Below are 25,381 nucleotides of genomic sequence, written 5' to 3' on the forward strand. Positions count from 1 at the left end.
ATGCAGGCTGGCTTCATTGGCTTTTAGTGTGTTTTCTGCGTGAAACCCCTCTAACAACTATAGGTTGTTTCCAGTTTTGGCAGTTTAGTATTTATTCTAGTACTTTTGTATCTAAAAACCAAGTTGTTGGAAACTCAGTTTATTCCAATGTAGCGTTCCAATTACCAAATTAAAAAGATTTTAAGAAACATAATTTTTAATAAGATGTTAATAAGATATTAAAAATAGGTATCTTTGAATCCATGAGAAGAATTTCTGCTAATTCTTTTTATTTAAAAATATGTTATCAGCTGGATGCCAGAAGACTTACCATGATCTTCTCATAACAATCTGATTATCAGTGGCATAGATGCATCATGTTTCTAAAGGACTAGGGATTTTTTTGTTTCTTATTAAATACACACTTGTTCTAATATGGCCATTCTACCTTTGTCTAAGGCTGTCATGCCATAAACGTTTTCAAATTTGTTTTTAATAGGAATCTGAACTTTCTCTTTAGTTTCTCCATTTTGATTTTCTGGTGTAACTCTGATGTGTTATAAGTGTTTTTCAGTGTTAGGTGGAATGTATATATTCTAAAAGTTGTTACGATAAACTTGAAAAGCAATCTTTTTATTTTCCAAACATGGGGGAAATGACCACAGAGTAAAAAAGTTTAGAATATGTTTAAAGATATGTATAATGGATATGAAATATACAAATAACTGGATGATCCTGGAGAGAAATAGTAAATTGGTCAGTTTGACCCTATGTTTGAGAACTTATAGCAAAGAAAATAAACACAGAATCATAGAATTTTAAGGGTTGAAAAGGACCTTACTGGTCATTGACTGGTCATTAACCATGACATCATCTAGTCCCAACTCTCCCTGCCATGTTCAGGGACACCTTGCACTAGACCAGGGTTGCTCAAAGCCTTATCTAACCTGGCCTTGAACACTGCCAGGATTGGGACAACCACGACGTCCTTGAGCAACCTGTTCCACTGTCTCACCACCCTCACAGTAATGAATTTTTTGCTAATATCTAGCCTAAATTTCCCCTCTTTAAATTTTTACCCATTACTCCTTGTCCTATCACTGCAGTTCCTGATGAAGAGTCCCTCTCCAGCTTCCCTGTAGACTGCCTTCAAACACTGGAAGGTTGCTATGAGGTCTCCATGCAACCTTCTCTTCTCCAGGCTGAACAGCCCCAACTTTCTCAGCCTGTCTTCGTAGGGGAGGCATTCTAGTCCTCTTACCAACTTCATGGCCCTCCTTCAACAATGCTATGCCCTTCTTATTGTGGGGGCCACAGACCTGGACAAAGCACTCCAGGTGGGGTCTCACAAGAGCAGAGTAGAGGGGCAGAATCACCTCCTTTGACCTGTTGGCCACACTCCTTTTGATGCAGCCCAGGATTTCGTTGGCTTTCTGGGCTGTGAGTGCAATGGACAATTCATGTTGAGTTTTATTGTCAACTATCACTCTTACAAGTCTTTCTCTGCAGGGCTGCTCTCAGTCACTTCTCTGCCTAACCTCTAAGTGTTGCCTGGGACTGCCATAATCCAGGTGTAGGACCTTTGCTTTGTTGAACTTCATGAGGTTTGTGTCAGCCAACCTCAACCATGTCAAGGTCCCTTAGACCTGGTTCCTTGGGACCTGGGCATCAATGTTTCATTTGAAAATTTGAGAAGGAGAAGGTAATCTGACTTAACTCCAAGCATTTTTTGTTTCTCCAGTCTATGACTCAGGTGTGTATTTCTCTCTAGGTTGACTCAATATATTCTTTTTTAATCTCTAGAGAACATGCTATATTAAATAGTCAGTATGCATGCCTTAGGTACCTGCAGACTATCTGCTGCTTCTAGGACACACTGCTGCTGCTACAGGGCCTGCTTCTGATCAGGACCCCAAAGCCCTCTCTTGAAGGTTGCTCTCCAGATACACTTGTCCCAATTTAGATTTGTGCCTGGCCCTTCTCAATCCCAGGTGCATTTCGACTTGTCACTTTCATGTCATTGGTGATTGCCCAGTGCTCCACTCTATCCAGACCCCTCTGCAAGAACTCTTGTCCAGCAAGAGAGTCAACAGCACCTTACAGTTTGGTCTTGTCAGCAAACTTACTAATGGTGCATTCAACTCCTGTATTCAGATCATTGATAAAAGTATGAACAGAACTGGCCCTAGAATTGAGCCCTGTGGGACACCAATAAAGTAAACTAAGAGGTAGCTGCAAGTTTTCAGAAAGGACAAGTGAATGATTTAGTGTCTAGAAAATCTGTCTTCAAATCAATCATATTATATGCTCAAAAATAGTTAAGAAGCGATTGTATAACCTACCTAGGAGGAGAGTTTCTTTCAGTAAAGAGATATGTATCTGTCAGATAAAGGTTAAAGTTCATTTTATCAAAATTTAGACTAGAAATGATAAAAAAATAATTGGTAGTGAGAATAATTTCTCTTTAAGCTTGTCCTACTAAAATATGATGAAGACTCATTTTAAACATAGATCACATATATTAAAGTAATTAACATGTTTTAGTGGTAACCAGTACTGCTTGGCTTACATTATGCAGTAAAAGTAAACAGAGATTCATTGTCTTCAATGGCCATACTGGTGAAATCTACTAAAAGAAATTCCAACAACAAAAATTTCTCAAATAACAAAAAAACCCATCAAAAAGATGGAAGGTTAGCACCAAAACCCATGGAATCAATATGGCAGTGAGGAAAGAGTGTTGTCTGTAATGCCACTTTACTTTTTAAGTGCAGTTACTTCTTTTTAACAGACTGGTTCTCTGAACAAACAAGACCAGAAGTTGCAGCAACGAAATGAGAGTTGTGCAGTAGTGGGAATGAGCACCAGGCAGTGTAACCTCGGTGTACAGTACTGCTGTGGATTGAGAGTTGTGGAACAAGTAACCTAACATTCAGATTTAGGGTTTGAATGTCTGTATGGTCTTCATTGTTGGATTTTAGCATTATGTTAGGAAGGGAAATTCTGTGGCTACAGCACATAACAAGTTGACCTTACTATGATGATCTTTTCAACTTGTAGTTTTTATCATGTGGCATACTTTTAGAATTTGATCTTTCCTGTGTGATTGAATACTTTGACCTCATAGTAGTTTCTGTTGAAGCAAGTAAGTGAAGAAGTCAGATTATTTAAAGAAAAAGCATTATTTCCGAGTAAGTTTTCTTCATAATAACTGCGTATTTTTAATAATGTACTTCAAAAAAACCAAACTTGCAAAGCTAATATTAAACAGTTAAAAGAAAAGACTCCTTACATTATTATGATAAAATACTTCTCAGTTGCCCTGTAAAAAAAGAAGCTAGTTTTATATGTATGGTAAAATCAAATACCAGCTATAGTATTTTTCAGGTAATTTCCTGCTATACAGAGAGTTCAGGCAATATGGATAAATTATTTCACTAAAATTTTGGATATTTGAAGGAGGATAGAGAGGGTTCATTAAAAATGTCTACACAGAGAATTATAATTGTTTTTAAAAAGTATAGTGGTGGTTTCCATTGCTTTCACTTTGGCCATTTAATGTAGCTAATTAACTGTATGCCTTTTCTTACTGTGCATCACATTGTCGCTGTCATTTTCATTGTTGTTTTTGCTCTTCTAGCCCCCAGTTAAATTGCACTTAGGTTCTTATTTTTTCTTTAATGTTGTTGTTACCAAACTGATAAAAATCAAAATATCTGTTGTTACTAAAAAAGAAGAGAAAGGGAATGGGTGTGAGAATATTTGTACATTTGCATTTGAAGAAATTCTATTTTGTATTTTAGTTGTACTGTATTTTCTTTTCCTTTTAAAAAGCAAAATTATTGTGAACAAATCTGCTTTTCCAAAAGCTGGATCCTGCAGTCTATATAACTCCTGACTTTCCATTTACTTTGACAGCTGGGAATATTCAGAGGGTGCTGGCAGCAGTAAGGGTTGATGTCCTGTCCCAGTGAAGTTAATGGTGTAAAACCTATTGAATTACTTTGGTTTGGGATTTGATTCTGTGATTTCAGAGAGTTAAAGTTCTGTTTCTAATTCAATTCCTATTGCAAACTCTGCATGTCTTTTCCTGATTTAATTGAAGGGAACACATATGGAGGCCTTTCTTAAAATTGTTTAGGGATTTTTTTTTAATTTTTATTTTTACTTTATTACTGATATTTTTGTTCAGTCAGGGTTATTTTTGTTTCAGTGCAGCTCACCAATAATTCTACTCCTTTGAGCTCATTCTGAGTAGCTTGGAAGGTAAAATGGACATTGAGGCTATGATCCTGCAGTATATGTGAGCAAAATGACTTTCTGACCTCCTTGAAGAGGTTTGTCTTCACTGGGACTCTGGAATGAGGCCTTTTAGTAGAATATATGCCCTAACCAGGAATAAAGTAGGCATTTCTGTTGATCTGTTAGCAGTCTGTCAAAACTTCTCTGATCAGGCTTTTTTACTATCCCGTCTTGAGTCCTTTTTTTAATGACATCTATTATCAGATTGAAATGGCGATTGAGACACTGCAAAAGTCTGATGGTCTGTCCACTCACAGAAGCTCTCTTCTCAACAGCCATGTAAGTTGTCTCTTCTTCACATACACTCTCTCTTGCTTGTTCTGCATGCTTAGCCTGCCTCTAAATGTTTGTTTTATTTTATTACTACTTTTTGCTCTTAATCTTCCCATCTTAGTTGCTTGTAATCTTCTACTACACCTCCCATGGCTTTATTTTGTCAGATTAAATGTCTTTATGATATATAGCAGAGTGTTACCTGTTTCCTATGCTCTACACCTATGTTAAGACAAGTTAACACATTTAACTGTTCTGCAGGTTGTAGTGTAAATGTCAAGCTAAGGTTCAATTAATTCTAAAGTAGCTGGCTTTTGCCATTTTAAATAAAGTTGTCTGCAAAGTAAGATCTGTGTATCCTATACTAATTTTGGGGCACGCGAAGAGGGAAGAGAAGGAACAAACAGCACACCTAAATTATATATTTAAGTTATTTCTGGATGTTTTTTCATTTGTTCTGACTAGAGAGTTTATTATGAATTTATTTACATAAGAATCCTGAAGATCTTTACAATGACCTGGTAAAAATTGAAAACACTGCCTTAATTTGAAGTACACAGAAATGGCTTGTTCATCTGCCTTTTACTTTATTCTTACTCTGCAAGTCTTACAGCTAAGAATTTCCATAAACAAAGCTAAAAGATATTTGGGAAAAAAATGACCTCCAAATATAGTGATAAGTATCTTTATAGTGATGTGTAATGTTAAAATAAAGGAAAAAGGCCCAAAGTTAATTTAAAACTTATTATATAAATAATAAAATTAATTTTTAAGTTGTTAGTCTTTCCTAAAATGTTTTTTTTTCTGTTGATATTTATGGGTTTGCATTTTGTATTTTTTGCCATGTTGATTGCTTTCTATTCATCTTACTACTTTTTTCCTTCTCAGCTTTACTTACTATGTAAATTCAAATTCCTTTATTGTTTGACAGAATAAATTTAAATTTAGTTTGCAGTCTTAATGTAGAATATGATGGTAGAGACTGTCCCTCAGAAATCAAATTAAAAACGTATGTTTTAGCAGGGTTGGGGGTTTTTTGTTTCTCTAGGGGTCTGGTTATGTCAAAGTCAAAACTAGAAACGTTTTGTGGAAAATATAGGCAAATTTTTTATTTCTTTAGAAAATGTAAAATTGGAACACTGTATACAGAGTATATACTTTTAGATTCCACCTTGTGTGTTTACAAAATAATTGTTTTGAAGATAAGACAGTGTCAAAATAATAATAGACAGACAATATCAAAATCATTGTTTAAATGTCATTTTTAAAATAACATACCTTTTTTAGGCATAGTTTTAGAAATCTGCATTAAGACTTGGAACACTAGGAGTTTTGATAAGTTTGTGTGTAAGCCTGTTATGAAGACCATAGTCTTGGCATAAAACCACGAAAAATTACAAGATAAGCTGCAGTGCCTCAGTAAACTGTGTTTCACTCATTTTTAGTTCTAGGCACTATTCACAATGTGTTTCTAATAATGAGATTTGCATCCAACCATTAAGACTTATCATGATATTTCTTTCTTGAATGTGAAGCTTTTTCAAAGTTATTTTGATTGGGATGTGTCTTTGACTCTATGGGGGAAAAAAACCCAAAAAACAAACCTTTGTGCATATTTTTATGGCAATAAGTATTTCCTAGTTTTTGGTCATTTTGAAAGAAGTTTTAGATCTAGATCAAGTGTAATCATGTTTTGGCTGTTTTAAAAACAATGCTTATTGTCTTTAAACTCAGGGACAACATGGAGGAAATTTTAGTGTAGTTTTAGTCTTTGTCTCTTTAACCTTTTCTTGATTTTGACTTCTAATGGTTTGGTTTGGCATTTATTAAAATAATTGGCATAATAGATTTTAAAAGTAGAATTCTACATTTTGTGTTTAATTAACTTGCACTTTGCTAATGATAAATTAATTTGTGGGGAAATTTTATTTTCGGGATTGAAATGTCAATCCTCCTCCTATGATACCTCAATGAGGTTTTATAGAATTTTTTTCCTAAATACATGAGTGCTCATTTTAAGGAATTTGTCATTTCTCCTCTCTTTTCTTTTCTTTCTTGATTTATTTCTGCATGAGATCGACTTATTTAATTAATTGATAGTTCAGTGTTTTATGAACATTGCAGCCTAGTTGAAGTTGCACTCAATTTAACAGTTCTGGCTCTGTAAATATTTCATACCTTGCCCCATCCTACCTATACAGTATAGTCAGTTTATTTAGTAAATTTAAAAGCCATGATTCAAACCTGAACAATTTTAGAATTATATTTGAATTTGGTAGAAAAATGTTTGGGTTCTTTAAAAAATTGTTTACAATAATACTTGAAGAAAATTTTCTTTTAAAATCATGAATTAACTGCATTTTTTCCAGGCTTTAATCCATCAAGTAGTAATTTCAAACCCTTGCTACTAAGTAATGCCTCTCAAGCAAAAGTTCTTATATTGCACTTAACTTTTGATTTAGTTTTTTTGTGTGTTGAATAATGCAAGTTATGTTTGAAATAACATCTGTTAGAAATTCATATAATTAATGAAGTGCACTTGAAGTGATTAATACTAGGTTAGAAACCATCTGGTGAAAATATCTTCAATGCTACATACAGAACTTAATTGCAAAATAGTTATTTTTTGTTAGTCAGTCTTTTGGGATTGACAGAGGTTTTCCCTTTAGGGAAAACAGAAATACTTCACATTCCATGTCTGTTCTGATTAAATTTTAGATGTAATAATATATGACAAATGTTATATAAATGTATTAATAGAAATATAGATGAAATAACAGATTTCAAATATAGATCGATTGCAACCATTGAAAGATATAATTACCTTTGTTTCTAAGTCTAGACAGGATTATGTCAGATCATTAGTGAGATAAGTTTAATACACCTAGACAAAAGTCAATTATACTTTTTCTTCAGCTTTATTTCAAAAGGACAGATGCTCAGTTTGGAAGCACTTTTGAATGTTCAAACATAAAATAATGGTATGATAACTGATGATTAACTGCTTTTTAATTTTGTTTATTTGAAATGCAAAATTACCTGCAAACTGAGCTAAAAATTTTACATGTTGGAAGCATTTGCATCTTACTTCTGTATTTTTCTAGAGCTTAGAAAATTTCAGGGATCTAAAACCATGACAAGTACTGGAAAAAAAAGGAAAATGTTATCAGAAAACTGAAGCAGTGGAATTTAAATGCATTCTCAAACTTTATTGGTTTTGATCTATTTTGTCATTTTCCTGTAATATTAAATCTAGGAGTATTAAATTGTCCTTTTCACTTTTTTTTGTATATTAGCAACAGCTAGAGGTGTTTTATGAGTGTGCTCTACTTAGAACACCCAGTGATATTATATAAAGTCTCTTCTTGCATGTATTTAATTACCTACCACAATTACATGAAAAGATTACTGTTTTTCCAAGAAACTCATTCTGTTCCTCTTGGCAGTCAAAGGCAAGCAGGCTATATCTGAAAGGGTTGGTACCCTTAATAATTTATAGATGTACCAGTTATTTACAATGTTACCTAGGTTGCTCTTTGACTTAAATGCAGTAGCTTTTTTCTTATGTTTTTTTTTTAATAACAGGCAACGAGAAACAGTACGATATTCCAGGTTTACAAATACATTAATTACCTATTATTAGTCCAAGGAGTTTGTTTTCTGCAGTTTATGTGAATTACGTTCATGGTTACTTTATTTTTTTGTGGTACTAACAGTTTGTCTCCGAAGCATAGATACTTTTAGCAAGTATTGATGTGTGGTACTGAATCAAAAATATTTTAGGAAATGGGAACTTACCTGAGTTCACGAGTGCAATGAGTTCTGCTATTCCCTGGTAATCTGAAGATCCTATAGCACTATGGTATAGCTAACCTTTTAAGGACTCTCTGAAGAAGGAAGTAATTGTTTAATAGACCTGAAGAGTGGTTCCAGGACTGTCAGAAGTTAATGTTGCACGGTTACGGTATTTTTAATAAAGTGTATAATAAAAAATCTTTTTTCTGTTTTGTATGTGATATAGCTTCAGTGGCTTTTAGACAACTATGAAACTGCAGAAGGAGTGAGCCTTCCAAGAAGTACCCTTTACAACCATTACTTACGGCATTGTCAGGAACACAAACTGGATCCAGTCAATGCTGCCTCCTTTGGAAAACTCATACGGTCAATCTTTATGGGACTGCGGACCAGAAGACTTGGAACTAGGTTTGTGTTATTGAAATCTGGAATTATAATAGAAAATATATGTAATCAGTAAGAAACCTGCCTGCTAGGGAAAAGAATAAACAAAACCTGCATTTAAATATTACAGTGTTTTTCTATCAGTTCTATTTCTTAATGTTAAACAGTTTTATGCATTTTTGAGATGCTTTATAGTTTTATTTTTCTTCTGGGTTTGACAGTTTATGTGTTTACTTTTTGGTAACTACACTGCAGATTTTTAGCATCACAAATATAACATAGCTAGCTATTTGGAAATCACTAATACTGTCCGTCCATAACCAGATAAGTTGTTTTTATTTGCATTTTATTTTTCTTACTCAAACAGAGTAAGAAAAGTTAAAATGCTGATAATATTTGTTTAAGAAAGTGAATTAATTTCCCAAAGGTGGTAAAAATGACACCCATGTAAAACAGGTATGACAGGAGAGTCAGACCTGATTTGTGTTTATTCTTTTCCAGTCAATGTAAATTGTAATGTAAATGTAATGTAAATGCATAAAACTAGTGTTACTGTTCTTTTAATTCTTGGTCTTTCATAAAGGGGAAACTCCAAATACCATTACTATGGGATTCGTGTCAAGCCAGACTCTCCTCTTAATCGCCTACAAGAGGACATGCAATATATGGCAATGAGACAACAGCCCATGCAGCAGAAACAGAGGTAAAGTGTGAAATGAACAACTACTTACTAATATTTCTAATTCATAAAATCTTACTTTTCCTTATATGGAAAAGTTGAATTTCTGATGCAACTTTTGTTCAGCTTCTCTGCTGTGAAAATAAAATTTGCTTGGTATCGAGTTGATGTCAATGAATTTAGATACCTGTCAATGTGAAAGAATATTTATCTAGAAATTGTCATAAATTTGCAAAAAGAAAATAGTAATAAAATTACCTGTAATATTAACAGACTCAACTGTCTTGAGTTCTTGCCCCACAAGCTGAAGAAAAGCAGTAAGAGCTTGAATTTCAAGCTCAAATTTCCTGTTTGTTTTCATTGTTACATTATTTTATGTACACACTTCTTATCAGAGAGAGCTAATAATTAAATGCTTGGTATTTGTTTCCTCTTCCTGTGAAGAATTAATGTGACCATAATGGTCTGCTTATAAGTTGATTTAAGTATTTTTCCTCAGTATCTGTTGTTCCTGAGGAACCTGTGAAACTCAGAAGTATTTGAAAGCAGTGGCACAGGGCTGTACTGGTGGTGAAAGAATGTGTGAATATGCATATTAGAAACTATGTTGAACATGGAATTTTAGGGGGGAAAATGGAAATTGGTACATTTCTTTGAAATTAATTTTTATTTGACTGATGTCACTAGCCTCCCATATTACCCTAGAGTAAAATATGTAAGATGCATAATTTCATGAAACTCAAAGGTAGAAGAGCGGCATATCAAGCAAGACACCTTTAGAGCTATTACTCCCCAAAAATCCAATTGAATCAACAGTTTGGTACAGTGTACTGAGCATATTTTGCGGCTTTAGACACAACTGAGATATGGAAAACACAACATCAAACTTTAACTTCAAACACAGAGATCACTTTGATCTGAAATTATTTTACTGTCATTTCCAGAGGTAGTTACAGCACTAAATGCAAATTCATAGTAAGGTGTATGATCTTAAATGTCTTTTCCTTAGATCATACGGGAGCATGAGGTGTCTCACAATATGATCATGTGGAAAATTCTGTTACAAAAATCATCACAGGATAATATAGTAAGAAAAAATGATAGATATTTACAAAATCTCCAACCAAGCTACTTAATCTCATTGAGAAATTTCATTCACTCACATTCAAAAGCACAGATATGCACCAAGACATATACCACAATGATCTAACTAGAATTGTTTCTGGAAAAATTATGCCAATTATCTAAACATTGTCACATCTCTTGTCTTCTTCTTAATTCACAATGACAAAGTGATTTTGAGATTTCATTATGTAACTGTCAAGAGTGGATATTTCTTTTTGTGTTATTTGCTTACATACTTCCTTTGTTTTCCTTACCTAGGTATGTTTGGTGGCATTTTCTTAACTTTATGTCAGTATGTTACTTGATTATATTTGAATGAAATGACGCATATGGCACTGTGTAGCAGTTAGTGCATACTTCTCCTTTGAACCCATGTTTTGCACATGCACACACATACATGCACAAGCACGCACCCATTTATACTAAAGGACTGGATATTGTAATTTGCATGATTATGGTAATGTTGCTCTTTTGTCAGCTTTATTAATATTTCTAGTGGTTCTTTTGTCTTTTAAATTGGTGGTAAATTGAAGTGAATATATTTTTTTTCTGTGGTTACACCAATTCTACCATCTCTATCAGACACATCTCACTGGATTGACACTTAGAATCCTTTTTGGCAAAGGCTGTAGACTGAGTGTACGCTGCAGACCATTTTTCTTCATTCCTTTTCTTGATTTTTTATTTGCATCTTTTTTACTTGGGTAACTTCAATATCCCAAAGTCCTCTTATTCGATTTGAAGTCTTTCATTATCCTCAGACAGTAATGTCATTTCTTCTTAAGGTAATGAAACATTATTTTTGAATTACAAAATTACTGGGAAGCCAAGCTTTTTGGAAAGGGAAGGATTTGATTCCTTTTGGTGTAAATTTGCTGGTCTTATGGTATGCTGTTAGTAAGCTAAATTCCATCAGGAAGTGCTAGTGGTGCTGTGATATCACCTTTATGAATTCTGTAATGCATTGTTAATACTATGGCTTCCCTTTGTGGTTGTTTCTTCTGTTATTGACAAAATACATAAAAATCTCTAAATTCTTTTGTTGCTTTTCCTCAAAATTTTATTTTGAGGTGGAGAAATCAGACTCTATGATCCATTTATGAAGAAGTGAATAGAAAGGATAATTTTGTACTTGATATTTTTGTAGGTATAAGCCTATGCAGAAAGTGGATGGAGTTGCAGATGGCTTCACAGGAAGTGGTCAACAGACAGGCACATCTGTTGAACAAACTGTAATTGCCCAAAGTCAACATCATCAACAGTTTCTAGGTATGAAAGCAGGTTTTATACTGCTATATAAATAAGATGAGCTTCATTATCACTGTGAATATCAACTCACACAAGTACAGTAGTTACTTCCAAGGTTATCATACCCTCTTTAAAATCCTTACAGCTGAACAAAAAGGCACTTAAATTACACATGAGCTTTATGTAATATTTAATATGCATCATGTAAGTATAACAGGAAAAATATGCAAATTCTGCATTTGTGAGATATATTTAATATTACATAAATGCAGTTGCTTTGCAAAGTTATATTAAATGTGCATTTTGAAATTCCTGCTATGAAAGTTGTTTCCTGCATGTGTATTACAGTGCATTTTATTTTATGAAAGGTGGGGTGGAGGGATGGCATTGCATTACTATTGCAGGTTAGCCATCCTGTGGGCTGCTTTGGAAGTGTGTTCTAGCATTGTAAGTGGAAAGAGACAAATTGTTTCAACTGGAACCCCAAAGTCATGTTTAAAAATATCTAAATCATGCATTCATTGATCCAGTTAAGCATGTATTTCAGTAATGGAAACAACTTGTAATTTACTTAATTGTTTATGTGAAGAAGTGTCCTTGGCTGTGTTATTAGAGAAGGTGTAGTCTTACTTGGCTGGGAGTTTCGGGGACAAAATCCTTTGGCCTAACCATTTGGAACATAAGGGTAGCATTAAAGTGTTTTGAGTCTTCCTTTCTGGGTACCTTTCAGCCCGGCATTTTTATCTATCAGCTTGTCTCTCAGAAACATTTGTGATAAATAGTAAAAGCACACAATGGCTCTACTTGAAAGTCTAGTAAATGTCAAGTAAAAATGTATATTGAATCTATTAAGCCCCATGACACCTGGCTACATAGAAACTCTTCAGCTGAACAAAAAAAAATAAAAATTCAGTGATTAATTTTTCATGCACTGGCTTAGATATTTTCCTTCATCCTGTAATAGTTTGAAAAAGTATGTGTTAGCTTCTCTATATAGGTGTAGTATGTACATTACATCTTTTTAATGTCTTCAAGAATAATTTTGTATTTCTTTTTTATTAAAAAGTGCTGGCTGAATTTATTTATGATTTTAGCATACAACAGGTATGAAAGACTTTCCTCTTTGTATAATATGACCTTTTGGAATTTATTTCTTTGTGTAATCCTTAAGGTTTTTTCTTAATTGTACTGTAACTGGCACTGTTCACAACAGCCCTCTTTCATTATGTTGTCATGACAACAGATGCATCTCGAGTACTGCCAGAGTTTGGAGAAGTTGAAATCTCTTCTCTGCCAGATGGTACTACCTTTGAGGACATCAAATCACTGCAGAGTCTTTATCGAGAGCACTGTGAGGTATTTCCTATAAACAATTTCTTTCTTAAAGCCAATACAAGACAATAAAGCCAAATATTGCAGCCATGATAGTGGTATGTGACTTTCCCCCAGGATATTTTATTTATTTCATTGAAAAGGATGGCAGAAAGATTTTTCTGGAGGGTATCTTTAGAAATATTGTTATGTGTATGTTTTCAGAATGTTAGAGAAACTATAGATTGTAGATGCAGATCTTTGGTTTAGTCAATATTAAATGTAAATCAGGTCGAATTGTAATTATTTTTTTTTACATTAAAAGCAGTAACTTTTTCTCATTTTGAAGAAACATTGAGAAATTTAAGCACATTTGATACTGAACAGTATGTCTTTTAAAATTATTTTAAGATGTTTTCAAACCTATATGGAATTATGGAAGTGAATAAAGTGTGAGGTTTCCTTCTTTCTTTTCAGTAGCAGTAAATATTTTCTGCGGTAAAATTCTTCCGATATGTTTATGTAGGCCATACTAATTTCTGGAGTCTTCCATGCTTGTGCACTTAGTCTTATTCAAGTTTCTGTGTGCAGCAGTTTATAGTGCTGGATAATTTGTGGATATCAAAGGTATTAAAACAGATACCATTTATAACTTGAGAAACGTACAGTTTGTCTTTGCTCCACTACATGGTGAAGGAAAAAAGCTATAGATCCAGTTGGAGTTAGGAGTGGGGGGGAAGCTGGGTACAAGACAGTATGATCTCATGTTTTATTTTCTTAGGCTATACTGGATGTGGTTGTTAATCTTCAATTCAGCCTGATAGAAAAATTGTGGCAAACTTTCTGGCGCTATTCCCCCTCTGCTCCACCTGATGACACTCCTGTCACTGAACCAAGGTCAGTCAATGTTTCTCTTTGTTTATTGTGTCTCATGATAATATAATACAAGTGTGGGGAAAAAAAACCTTATTAGTTTTACTTGAGTAGTAATAATTTTTTCTCCTATGATAATCTTCCAAGTTAAATTTATGTTGTGTGGCATTTTTGTATAGCTGGGGTATATGCCAAAGGTCAGTCTTGGAACAGTTGTGCCATCCATTGGGTTTTTTGCATAGAGAACTACAATAAAGGTGTCTCTTACCAGTATTCAGTCTACTTCTTTTAAGCCAAAAGTATCATCCATATGTCTGCACAATTTATGAGCTATAGGAGAACTGTGGAGCATTTCTTAAATCCATTTCCATGTGACACAACATCTAAGGAAGATATACTGGGTGTAGCTGAGAAATCTCTGACGTCTTTAGGAAAAAATACATTTTAACACCCATTTCAGATTTTTACCTACTGTAAATCATGGAATCATAGAAACTTTAAGGTTGGAAAGGGCCTGTAAGGTCTTCTAATTCATCTGTTTACCTAGCACTGCCATGTTAACCACTAAACCATGTCCCGAGGTGCCATATATGCATTATCATTTATTCATTTTTTTTGACACCAGCAATCTGAGTGAAATAGAAAGTCGACTTCCAAAAGCAAAGCTGATTACTCTGTGCAAGAATGAGTCTATTCTGAAATGGATGTGTAACTGTGACCATGTGATGTACCAGGCTTTGGTGGAGATTCTCATTCCTGACGTCCTTAGACCTATTCCTAGTAAGTTGAACACCTAAAACGTTTTGTAAGGATTCTTCTGCAAGCATGTGTGTGGTGAAGCAGGGCAACTTAAGGAATAAATTTGAAAGTTACAAAAGTACTTCGTGTCATTACCCCTTATTTTGTTGTGTAAGAAGTTATGCTGAGAATTGACATATGTTTTGTATTTTAAACGTACATGAGGATTTTAGTGCCGTTGGAAGATCTAGTTTTCAAGATATAGTTTCATATTAAATGTCCTTTCTCTGTGTGTTATATCTTCAGGTAAAAATGTGTTCCTTTTACCCTGGCTCTAGGCTACCTGATAGAAGTCCTGTGGCCCTGGGACAATGTGCACTAAGTCAGTCATTACACTACATTGAGTAGTTTTCAGTTTAAGTATCACATATTAAACTTTGATTTGTCTGGGAAAAAAATTAGGGTTTTGCGATTCCATGTTTGGACAATTAGTCTTCTGGTCCTTATCAGTGACTGCTGAAATCAATTCTAATGTCTGTTAAGGCAATGAAAAATTAGCTCATAAATTTTTAATCCGATTTATTATTCCAACCTATTGTTCTTTCTCTCACACGTCCTGCATGAAAGAGTCAGTAGTTGTCCAGTCATTCTACCATTACCAGAAGTACAGCTTTCTTTTCGAATTTAATTTTACTAGAATCCATCATTGCTCCAGCAGTGTATTTTTATGGCTATTTTTGGTAGAAAACAAATTTTGTTAAGAAAGTTAAACTCCTTAAAGTATTTATTGTCTCCCATATGCTTTCCTAAATATTATAACGAAATCATGTTAACAACTCACTATAAACCTCATAACCCCTACATATTGTTTCCTTTCTATGAAAAAACAGTATTCACTTTATAAAGTTGGATTAATATTATTTTTAAACTTATAGCCTTAAGTAGTACTGCAGCTAACAAAGCTATTTTGTCATGCTGTGAACACCTCTTCTGCTATATTGACTCCAGCAGTATAAGCACTCCATAAGACTATTTGCAGGTACTGCCTTGCAAAAAAGTTTTATTGACTCCTTTTTTGTCAGTGAAATTTAGGTTTTAGCAAATTATGTATGATGCAAAATTTTTTTTAAACTTGAAATGTATAAAATCTGAAAGTTTGCCATTTACAAAGCTAGTTTTACCTTTTTTTAAAGAAAGGGTAAGTTCTTGGTAGAGAGTGACATAATTTATCTGTGCATCTGTATAGCAGAATAAAGGAAAAATGTTTTCTCAAATACATGCAATTATTGACAACCTTTACTTATATAAATTATTTTGCATTGGTTTATATTTAATGATTTACTTCTCTAATGATAACGCCAATAGGTAGGATTTTTGAGTAATATACTGTATTACAAACAATTAGGCAATGATAAAAACTGCACAAATTTAATTGCAACATTTAATAGGTAGAATTAAAACTCAGACTTGTAAAAGCACATTAATTTCTGAATAAAAAGGTGATGCAAACATGTTTTTTCATTGAACCTGCTTTTCATCTTCCTTTTCACTTGCTTGTCCTGCACAGCCTGGCAGTCTCTACAGAAGTGTTTAAATGACAACTGTATGGCTTCTGGTGTCTTCCTGCTTTGTTTCATAAAATGCAATGGGCATTGCCAGTAGAGGATTTCAAGAAAATGGGACACAGTCATTTAATATCAGTAACAACAGGCATCGTGTCCTTTCCATGCCAGATGGAAAGGCATGGAATTACCAGTCATATTTGAATATTTGATACCTACTGGGTGTGACATTCCTGTTTTGGGGATGATTATCAGACTGTTTCATGCAAACACATCCCAGGACAAATATTTCCCAAGCGATTTCTGCCTCTGTTTTGTAAACAGTCCAGTAGTTTTTTGCTCAGAAGTCCACTACTGAGCTACTTTTGGAAGACAACTAATGTATTTTCTTACTTTGTCTTTAGGACCAGCTAACTAAATGGCTTTTTCCAGTCTTCTTTCCTGTCATGATGGTCCATCCAAGTTTCTTCTTCACTGTTAAATGTTTAAAATATTATTTTTTTTAACTCCTTAGAGTAAAAGCATCTCCAGTCATTACAAGGGACAGAAAAGATGGCTTAAGGTTGACTATGACAGTAATGGAGCTGGGTGAAGTAGATAAATTCATCATCCTCTGTGGGAAAATAGCAGTTGATAGAAAAGTTTGGACTGTGTAGAGGAGCTGGGCCTGTAAATGCTTTGTTAAAGACATGGCTTTTTTTTCCTGAATAGATGGAAAGATAGCAACAGCAGCTGCTCAAAATAGGGAAAAATATTAATTTGGAAAGGGCTTGAAGAAAGCATATGATTTTTTCAAGTTTGGGGTTTTTTAATCTGGATTTTCAGTGTTTTTTCTTTTAGATACTGTGCTACTCAGCTGTGTAATACATATTACTGGAATAGAAAAGAAAGACCATTGAGGAATAAAATGGTTTTATTTTTAATCTCTATGTTAAATTTGTCAGCTGAAATATTTAGCACCCACAGAATGAATGAAGAACTGCTGTATATAAAACAGCAAAATTCCTTTTCCTAAGAAACGTGAAATGCTCTCCATTTGAGTCAGGAATAAAGACCATAATTATCTAATGTCTTTGGCAAGGTAGACCAGAGGTATTATGTTTTAGAATGGAATTTTTGCATCTTCACAAGTGGCAGAATGGACAGTAACACATTTGCTTGTGAGCTAGTTTCTATGATAGATCAAGAATTTATGCAAAATGTACTTCCACACCATATTACACAATTCCAGACAGACAAAAATTTAAAGTACTGGAAAGACTGTAAAGCCTAGTTTTGTACATATCAGGGGTTTTGGTTCACAAGTCAAGCTTTTTAGGTGCTTATGCAAATCAAACTTCCAGTAACTGCCATTGCCACATCATTTAGTGTCTGTCTAGTTACATTTAACAATTTACTTTGCACCAAACTCCTCATGCAAAGATTCTTTGAAACAGAGTTTTCTTGGTTTTCTAGGATAGCCAGATGAACTTAGAAGAAAGACTCAAGGACATAGGTAGTTCGGGTTTTGGAAATGGCAAGATGTGTACTTAAGGACAGAGTATGAGAAAAATTCTGTATTTAATACATCTCCAGAGCTCATTAGAAATTTGTGATTGTTCTATACAATACTGATGCTTGATTATCTATTTGAGCCATTTTATTTCTTCAGAACTTAGAAATCCTTTCTTTTGTTCATTTTTCTTCCTAGTTAAAGGCCTTTCTTAAGGCCTGAGCTGCTTTTTCATATTTATTTTTAAAGGACATCAGCATCAGTGATGCAAATGATTTTGTAATATATATTCTCAGGTGAAAAAGAGTAATAAGCACATTAGAAGTGAAAAAGCAGAAATATTTTTCTTAACTAAGCACAATTTATACAGTAGTTACATTATTACTTCCACTTTGCATTTTCGTGTCTTGTAGGTAAGAAAATGTGAGTGAATACATAGTCAATTAGTAAGTGCACAGAAATAATTTACAAAGCAGCACAAGTGAGCTAGGTGATTGACAGGCTTGAGGAAAAAAGCTTGTTCTTCATGTGTAAACCTCAAAGGAGAAAAAAACCTAATGCCATAAGAGGGCTCAGCTACTACAGATACTTTGTAAGATCAAATTGTGGTCAGCTAAGCGTCCAAATGTGTGGTGAGTTATATGAGTTACCAGTATGGATTCTGCTGCTTATCACTGCAAATTTGAAGACCTGTGAAAAAGAGATGACAAAGAATACAGATTTCATTTTAGTAAATTTACTTTTCTGTTAAAGCTTTATTTAAAAAGGTATTATTAAAAAAGGCTTTATTATAAAAAGTATTATTTCCTTTGGTTTTTTCCTCTTCACTTCTGTAGTTGCATTCGTTCTCTACCAGTCTTCAGAAACCTGTCATTTTTCTTTTTGTCTCCTGTTTTTTTGCAACAGTTTGAGTGGATGCTATTTTGTCAATGCGCAGGTGTTAGGTGTGGGAAAGCAAGGTTTCTACGACTAAGACAATGTGATTTTCTTTTTTCCAGGCCCGGCTCCTTGGGACAATACTTTCTGTCCTTCTCCTCTGAAAAAATTAAAACTTCTGTTTTTAGTAGTGCAGATTGCTGTAGGGGCTTCTTTGATTTCTCTCTAAATCTCTGTCAGCCTCGCAGCATTTCTATGGGTGCTATAGAAAAGAAACAACAATACATACAAATTCCATAGTCATTTGAATAATCTCACTTTCTGTCAGTGAAACGCTCTCCTATATATTGCTTATTGACGATATCATTAAGCATTGCATGTTGGAATTTCTTCTTTAAAACTGAAATAAGCAGCACTATGACATGGCTTAACGTTACTTTGGACTTTCTTGAGGAAACTGCAGAATTCCAATATCTGGATTTTTCCCTAGAGTTTTGCTTTTTAAAAGAGGTGCTTAGATGAAATGGAAAGCTGGAAGTTACTAATAGAAATTTCTGTCACATCTGCTGCAGTTACTGTTGTTCTTCTACAGGAGTGCCCAAAGCAGTACTGCTGATCACAACTTCTTAAAAGATTGTTGGTGAAGAAGTAAGAACTGCTTATTAAGCCAAAATTAAAATCATTATTGCATAATCTTTATCTCAGTGAGGCATTTTGAACCTGAACTAGATTTGTCTTTTAATAAGTAAGAACAGTGGACCTGAAAGTTGAGTACGGGAGTTCTGAGGATGCAAAACATTCCAAGACAGGTGCACTGCTTTCTTTTCATTCTGTTTTTATTCTCTAATGCACAGGTGCCTTGACCCAAGCCATTCGCAATTTTGCAAAAAGCCTTGAAGGTTGGCTTTCAAATGCCATGAACAATATTCCACAGAGGATGATACAAACCAAGGTAGACAAAACTGTTGCAATATGATTCTTGCAATGGCAAACCAAGTGGGCAGTAGCATCTTAACTTAAAAGCAGTAGAATTTTAACTTTAATGCTAAATTTCATGTTTAACATCAAGCATCAAATAATGGGAGAGGAAATAACATTATTTGATTTGCTACGTGGGCATAATTCAAATATGAGGACTAATTAATAAAAACTATTAAAATGAAAGTAAAGATTCAATCTGTAGAATTAATCTACAGATATAGAGTACGGTATTTAAAAACAAATAAATTTCTTCATAGGTTGCCGCTGTAAGTGCCTTTGCCCAGACTCTGCGAAGATATACATCTCTTAATCACCTGGCTCAAGCAGCTCGTGCTGTGCTTCAAAATACTTCTCAAATCAACCAGATGCTCAATGATCTTAACCGTGTTGATTTTGCCAATGTTCAGGTAAAATGTAATTTTAAATAACAGGCTTTTTTTTAAGTGTTATTTCCTCTGTGATTTTGGACTTTATTGTTAGCTGTCACTCTATCAAGAAAGTAAAGTGGAAACATTTTGCTCATTCTTATATGTAGTGATTCAGTCCAAGTGTGATGGCTTACACTTTAGGAAAGTAAGAGCTCAAAACCATTTTCTGTTTTCATATACTGTCTTGAAACACACATATTCTTCCAACTTCTATGCAAATGTAAAGCAAATACATTCTTAGAATGGGTACCATGAATGATGTCATAATAATAGCAAAACTTATATTTTAGGATTAGATCTTAGTAGCATATCTTCTGAATGTCTCTTAAAGCTATTACATGTACAACATTTTCAGTAGAGACTGCCTCCATTATTTAAAAACCCATACCATTAGTATATTTTATCTAAGTGCCTATGCTTAAAATGACAAGATTTCCTGAATAATGGATTAGGTTAGTACAGATGCAAATCTGTAGAACAGAAGTTTATATTTTTACTAAGCTTGATTTCTCTACATGTTTCTGCTCCTCTGAAAAAAATACTTTCATCCTTTTAGCCAGCAAAGTGAAAGGTTTGATATTCCTGCTAGTGCTCTGTTTCTCTCTTTTCTTTGTAAAGAAGTGTTTTGGTACTTGTTAATAGTCTTAACAGAAGTCAGTCAAGAGTTCTTGACCAAAGACAAAATATATTAAATATAGGTGGTCATGGATGCAGAGCCTGTGAATGAGGTGTTAACTTGGCTCATGATAACTAGAGCTTATGGAAATGACTTGCAGTTAGTGAGCCCTCATTTTTGTCTCAGTTTACGAATTGATCAGCTAACTTTATTTAAACTTGGTAACACCGGCTAAATTGCTGATTATTGGATGCTAGTGTGTTTCTCCATTTGTGTGCAGTTTATGTTGTACTTCAAGTAACGCGTGATCTATTGCTGCCGAAAGTCAGCAAACAGAACAAACTTTGTTTTCATATGAAGTTACTTTTATAATACAGAATTTGTCTTTAGGCTTAGCTTCTTCGGAACTAAAGGAACCTTGCACTTGATTTCTCGCTACTTCTTTTATTACTTTAGCCCCCCCCCATTTGACTCTTCTTCCTGCCTGAAGTACCAGAAAAGAATGACAAATCAAGAATATTTCAGTAGAAAAATGAGGAAAGTAGAAGCCTTTTTTTGCAAATGAATGTGGAAAACTACGACAAAACTTGTGTTGCTTCCATTGTTTTTTCTAATTTCTGTATTTGATGTCTGCTCTTACATGCTACGCTTTTCCTACTCATTTGTTTCCAACAAAGTTACAACAGACATAAAAATAAAAGCTGCTTCTTAGTTTGTCTAGTAAGTGGATTTTGTCCTTTTCACTCATTGAATAGCTTAATCTTTGAGATATAATTACATTCTGTGCTTTGGCTTATGTATTGTCAATTCAAGATTTGCCATGTGCTGTAACAGGAGCAGGCTTCCTGGGTGTGCCAGTGTGATGACAACATGGTTCAGAGACTAGAAACAGATTTCAAGATGACTCTTCAACAGCAGAGCACTCTGGAGCAGTGGGCTGCCTGGCTTGATAATGTAATGATGCAAGCGTTGAAACCATATGAAGGAAGACCCAGCTTTCCTAAAGCTGCACGGCAATTTCTGTTAAAATGGTCTTTCTACAGGTAGTATTTAATAGACTTCTAAAACATTCTGACTGTTTTATTATTTGCCTAATTGTGCACTGCAGTAGGGTTGACAAATGTAATATTAAACAGTGACTTAGTACATTGTGAAAAACATGGGGTTTTTTTTAGAGTATTGTTGTTAACCTTGAACTCAAGGCTGTCTGCAAATGAGCAGGGACTTAAGTACCCCTTGTTTATTTTTTTAAAGGCCATCTGCAAAGGAGTGCAGGTGGAATTTTGCCCAGAGTTAGAAACATAATATGAAATTTTTTGATTGAATAACTATGCAATTATTAAGCCACTGTTTTTTGTATTATTTATTAAAACATTGTGGCATCTATGTTTATTAAGTAAGGAAGACAAAACCTGCTTTTAATGTATGAAAAGAACATTAAGAGAAGCTTTCCATGTTAGCTGCTTATTGAAACAGTTATCAGAGTAAACCTTGTTCTTTGAACATGACTGTAGCAACTGCTTGCTGAGCATATCTGAATTTGTCCATATAATATTAGGATGCAAGTCTATTTCTTGTAGTTTTAAGTTTCAAAGTTTTCAAAGTTTTAAGTTTCAAAGTAATTGCGGCAATTAAAACCTTTATCCTGGGAAGGTGGACACAACAGACACTAGTTAAGCAGTAGTTTGGTTTTAAAATAAAATATTTTTTTTTACTATTTTAGCTGTTTATGTTTTCAACAAAGTTTCTTTCAAGTTAAGTTTTACACTTGCTCAAGTATTGGTAGTTATGCATAGAAAACAAACCAGTCTGGTTATTTCTTGTGTAGTTTGATATCCAGCAGTACCTTCAGAGAAAGAGAAAAACAAATGATTGACTTTCCTGGTCATCTCTTTCTAAAGATACCATAAATGAGACATTTGTGGATAATGTTACTTTTGAGAATATTGGTTTCTAGGTGAAATGTGTACATGGATAAATGTTAAAATGGCTGTGACATATAATACATAAATATATATATTTTTTATTTTTGAATAGCTCAATGGTGATTCGAGATTTAACCTTGCGCAGTGCTGCTAGCTTTGGCTCTTTTCATCTGATCCGCTTGCTTTACGATGAATACATGTTTTACTTAGTAGAACATCGTGTTGCTCAGGCAACAGGAGAGACACCTATTGCAGTTATGGGAGAGGTAAGATAATATGTAAGAGACTAGACTGATAGATTTAGTGATGAATTTAGGAAAGTGTCTTTGCAAATTTTTAAACATTTTTGTGGAGTGGTAGGATGTTCTGCAGTTTAACAATAGATTGGGTTACAAATATATACAGTAGTTTTGAACTTGTTTCACTGGTTCATTGACAGAGTACTAAAACCACATTGAATTGTAAAAACCAATTCTTTCTAAATGAACTTGCTCTTTTACAAATCTGCACACAGATTCATGTGCACAGTTTGAAAAATGTTGATCAACATACAACCTTTTTCCAGTTTTTGAGAACGGAATATTTTATGGGGAAATAAAAAAGAGCAGAGTAATAGGAAAATGTTACTTCTGTGAATCTGTTTAAATGCATTTGCACATGTTTTGAATTCCCACACAAAACGTATTGACTTAAGAAGGATGGTTTACGTGCAGAATTTTGTCTTGTACAGTACTGTTCACGTACACGTAATAAAACCAGCATAAACATACATAGGGGTTTGCAACACATCTGATTTTCATACATGTGTTTCAAAGATTACTGGTTTAAAAAACAGAACTAGAGTCTCAATTCATAACAATTTTTTTTACTCATCTATGGCATCTGCAAGGCAAAGTTTATTTTATCCCTCTTCTTTCCAGTTGTCCATCTAACCTTTTATTTTGAGTGGGCTAGTGAGGAATGCATGAATTGTTACCAAAGAATTATGTATCCAAAGTACTGGAAAATGGATATAGTTAAAAATATGGTCGTTAATAGGATGGATTTGTTACATTTTTATAGTTGGGAGTCACTATCCTATTCTATGTTACCGATAAATTGCAAGTCATTTTTCTCGCTGATTTGGCATCAGTTATCATTCTTCCCTCAGGATATATTGATAGCTTCATTAAATACTAAAAATAGACTATATACTTTCAAGAGAAATTGGAAAATGTCTCAGCTTTATTTGTCAAATGATTTTATATCATGTGTCATGTTTCAGAAAAACTAAATAACATTTCTGCTTAGTGACCACCATCAGTATACATGCTCCTACATTTTTTGCCTACTTTTACTTTGCAGTAAGTACTACTCAAGTATACAGTTACTACATTCTTGTTGCCTTAACAGACTTGTATGTGTTAGACATAAATGTAGAATAAGGTCTGCTAAAAAGTTTATGATACTGAAGATGGAAATACAATAAGGAAGTAAGTATTGCAGAAACTTTTAGAGGTGCGGTGAGGTGAGGAGCAAAATAGAAGTAATGCATTAAATGCATTACTGTGTATTTCTGTGTATTCAGTGGCTATGTGGCTGAAATAAAAGAGGAAGACTACAGTCCCAACAAACACTGTAAGACAGTATAGTGTTGCAACTGAGAAAAGCACTGACGTATTTCTCCCTTCCTCTTCTCCCACCTTTGGACACAAGTATTGGCAAAATTCTTCTGAAAAAGAGTGGTATCATCATTTCTGCTTAGAAATGTGTTTATCTAAATAGTGTGCTCCTTTCATTTGAGATTCATTGGCGGCATTTTGCTAGGCTCCTAGCTTATGAGCAACTTGTTTTAAGAGGTCTGGATTTTGATGTAAATCAGTTGTCAGGTTATAAACCCTTTCTCAGCAGTGCCTTTCATCTGCCTTACAGGTAGATTAGCAACTGTGACAAACCTTCATTTTTGTTCCAGCATAATAAAATTATCTCTGGAAAATTTTAAAAAAAGGTTTTGTTAAAATATTGGCAGTTCAGAATGTATATCCATCATAATTTATGGCTTTATAAAGCACAGAAGTGTAGCTCACTTCAAGCAACAAAGGCCCTTATGAAGCAATCTTTTAAAATGTTTGTACTTCTCTGTTTTAATTTTTGAGGGTTTACTTAGTGATAATTGTTTTAATAAGCGCCAGACTGAGATGGAATGGGAAAAGAATTGCTCTGCTATGGATGTGGTTGCAGCAAAGATCATGTGTTTGAATGCTAGCATGAAACCAGTGGAGCACAGTGAAGCATAGATATTCTAAGTTCACATTTGCTTAAGACAGTGTGTCCAGTTTTTTTATTGTTTATTTCACAGTTTGGTGATTTAAATGCTGTATCCCCTGGAAATATGGATAAAGGTAAGCATTTTAATATCTCCAGTGTATAATTATTTGTAGAGGTAATGTGAGCAAAAGAAGTCCTTATATTTTAAAAACACAGTAAAACCAAATTTAGAGCTGTATCATCCTCTAAAGTGCATGTGTATGTTATATGGATATGTTATATGGATATGATAGCTATCTATGTAATAGGTCACATGTAACGACGAGTAGAATATTGTAGGTTTCTTTTAAAATAAGAACCTCATTTTAAAAATGTTCATTATTGTCACAAAAAAAAATCCAATTCTTGTTCAGAATTTTTTTATATCTGGTAGGACAGAGGAGAGTAACAGCTGTGGGAAGAAAGGCAAGAGTATACTTTTGTATATTTAACTGTAGTGAATGTTTTACTAAGCAAAGAAGGCAGAATTGTATCCAAGTATTTAAAA

General features: G+C 33.9%; 1 protein-coding gene across 3 annotated transcripts in view; it reads left to right on the top strand.

Annotated features, from left to right (window-relative positions):
• The window catches only part of RFX3 (regulatory factor X3), a 102,890-nt gene that overhangs the window by 70,118 nt on the left and 7,391 nt on the right, over nucleotides 1-25,381 (top strand). For 2 of the 3 annotated variants that reach the window (XM_051788409.1, XM_051788410.1), the window contains exons 5-16: nucleotides 4,486-4,560; nucleotides 8,576-8,757; nucleotides 9,317-9,436; nucleotides 11,685-11,806; nucleotides 13,029-13,141; nucleotides 13,878-13,993; nucleotides 14,595-14,749; nucleotides 19,492-19,589; nucleotides 19,876-20,025; nucleotides 21,497-21,705; nucleotides 22,700-22,853; nucleotides 24,926-24,968. In XM_051788409.1, coding sequence (XP_051644369.1) covers nucleotides 4,486-4,560; nucleotides 8,576-8,757; nucleotides 9,317-9,436; nucleotides 11,685-11,806; nucleotides 13,029-13,141; nucleotides 13,878-13,993; nucleotides 14,595-14,749; nucleotides 19,492-19,589; nucleotides 19,876-20,025; nucleotides 21,497-21,705; nucleotides 22,700-22,853; nucleotides 24,926-24,968 — 1,537 coding nt within the window. The remainder of the gene's footprint in view (nucleotides 1-4,485; nucleotides 4,561-8,575; nucleotides 8,758-9,316; nucleotides 9,437-11,684; nucleotides 11,807-13,028; nucleotides 13,142-13,877; nucleotides 13,994-14,594; nucleotides 14,750-19,491; nucleotides 19,590-19,875; nucleotides 20,026-21,496; nucleotides 21,706-22,699; nucleotides 22,854-24,925; nucleotides 24,969-25,381) is intronic. The other variant, XM_051788411.1, reaches the window with a different exon arrangement.

Source organism: Manacus candei, unplaced genomic scaffold, assembly GCF_025592945.1.
Source record: "Manacus candei isolate 608988 ecotype Guabito, Panama unplaced genomic scaffold, ASM2559294v1 h1tg000024l, whole genome shotgun sequence".
Taxonomy (NCBI): Eukaryota; Metazoa; Chordata; class Aves; order Passeriformes; family Pipridae; genus Manacus; species Manacus candei.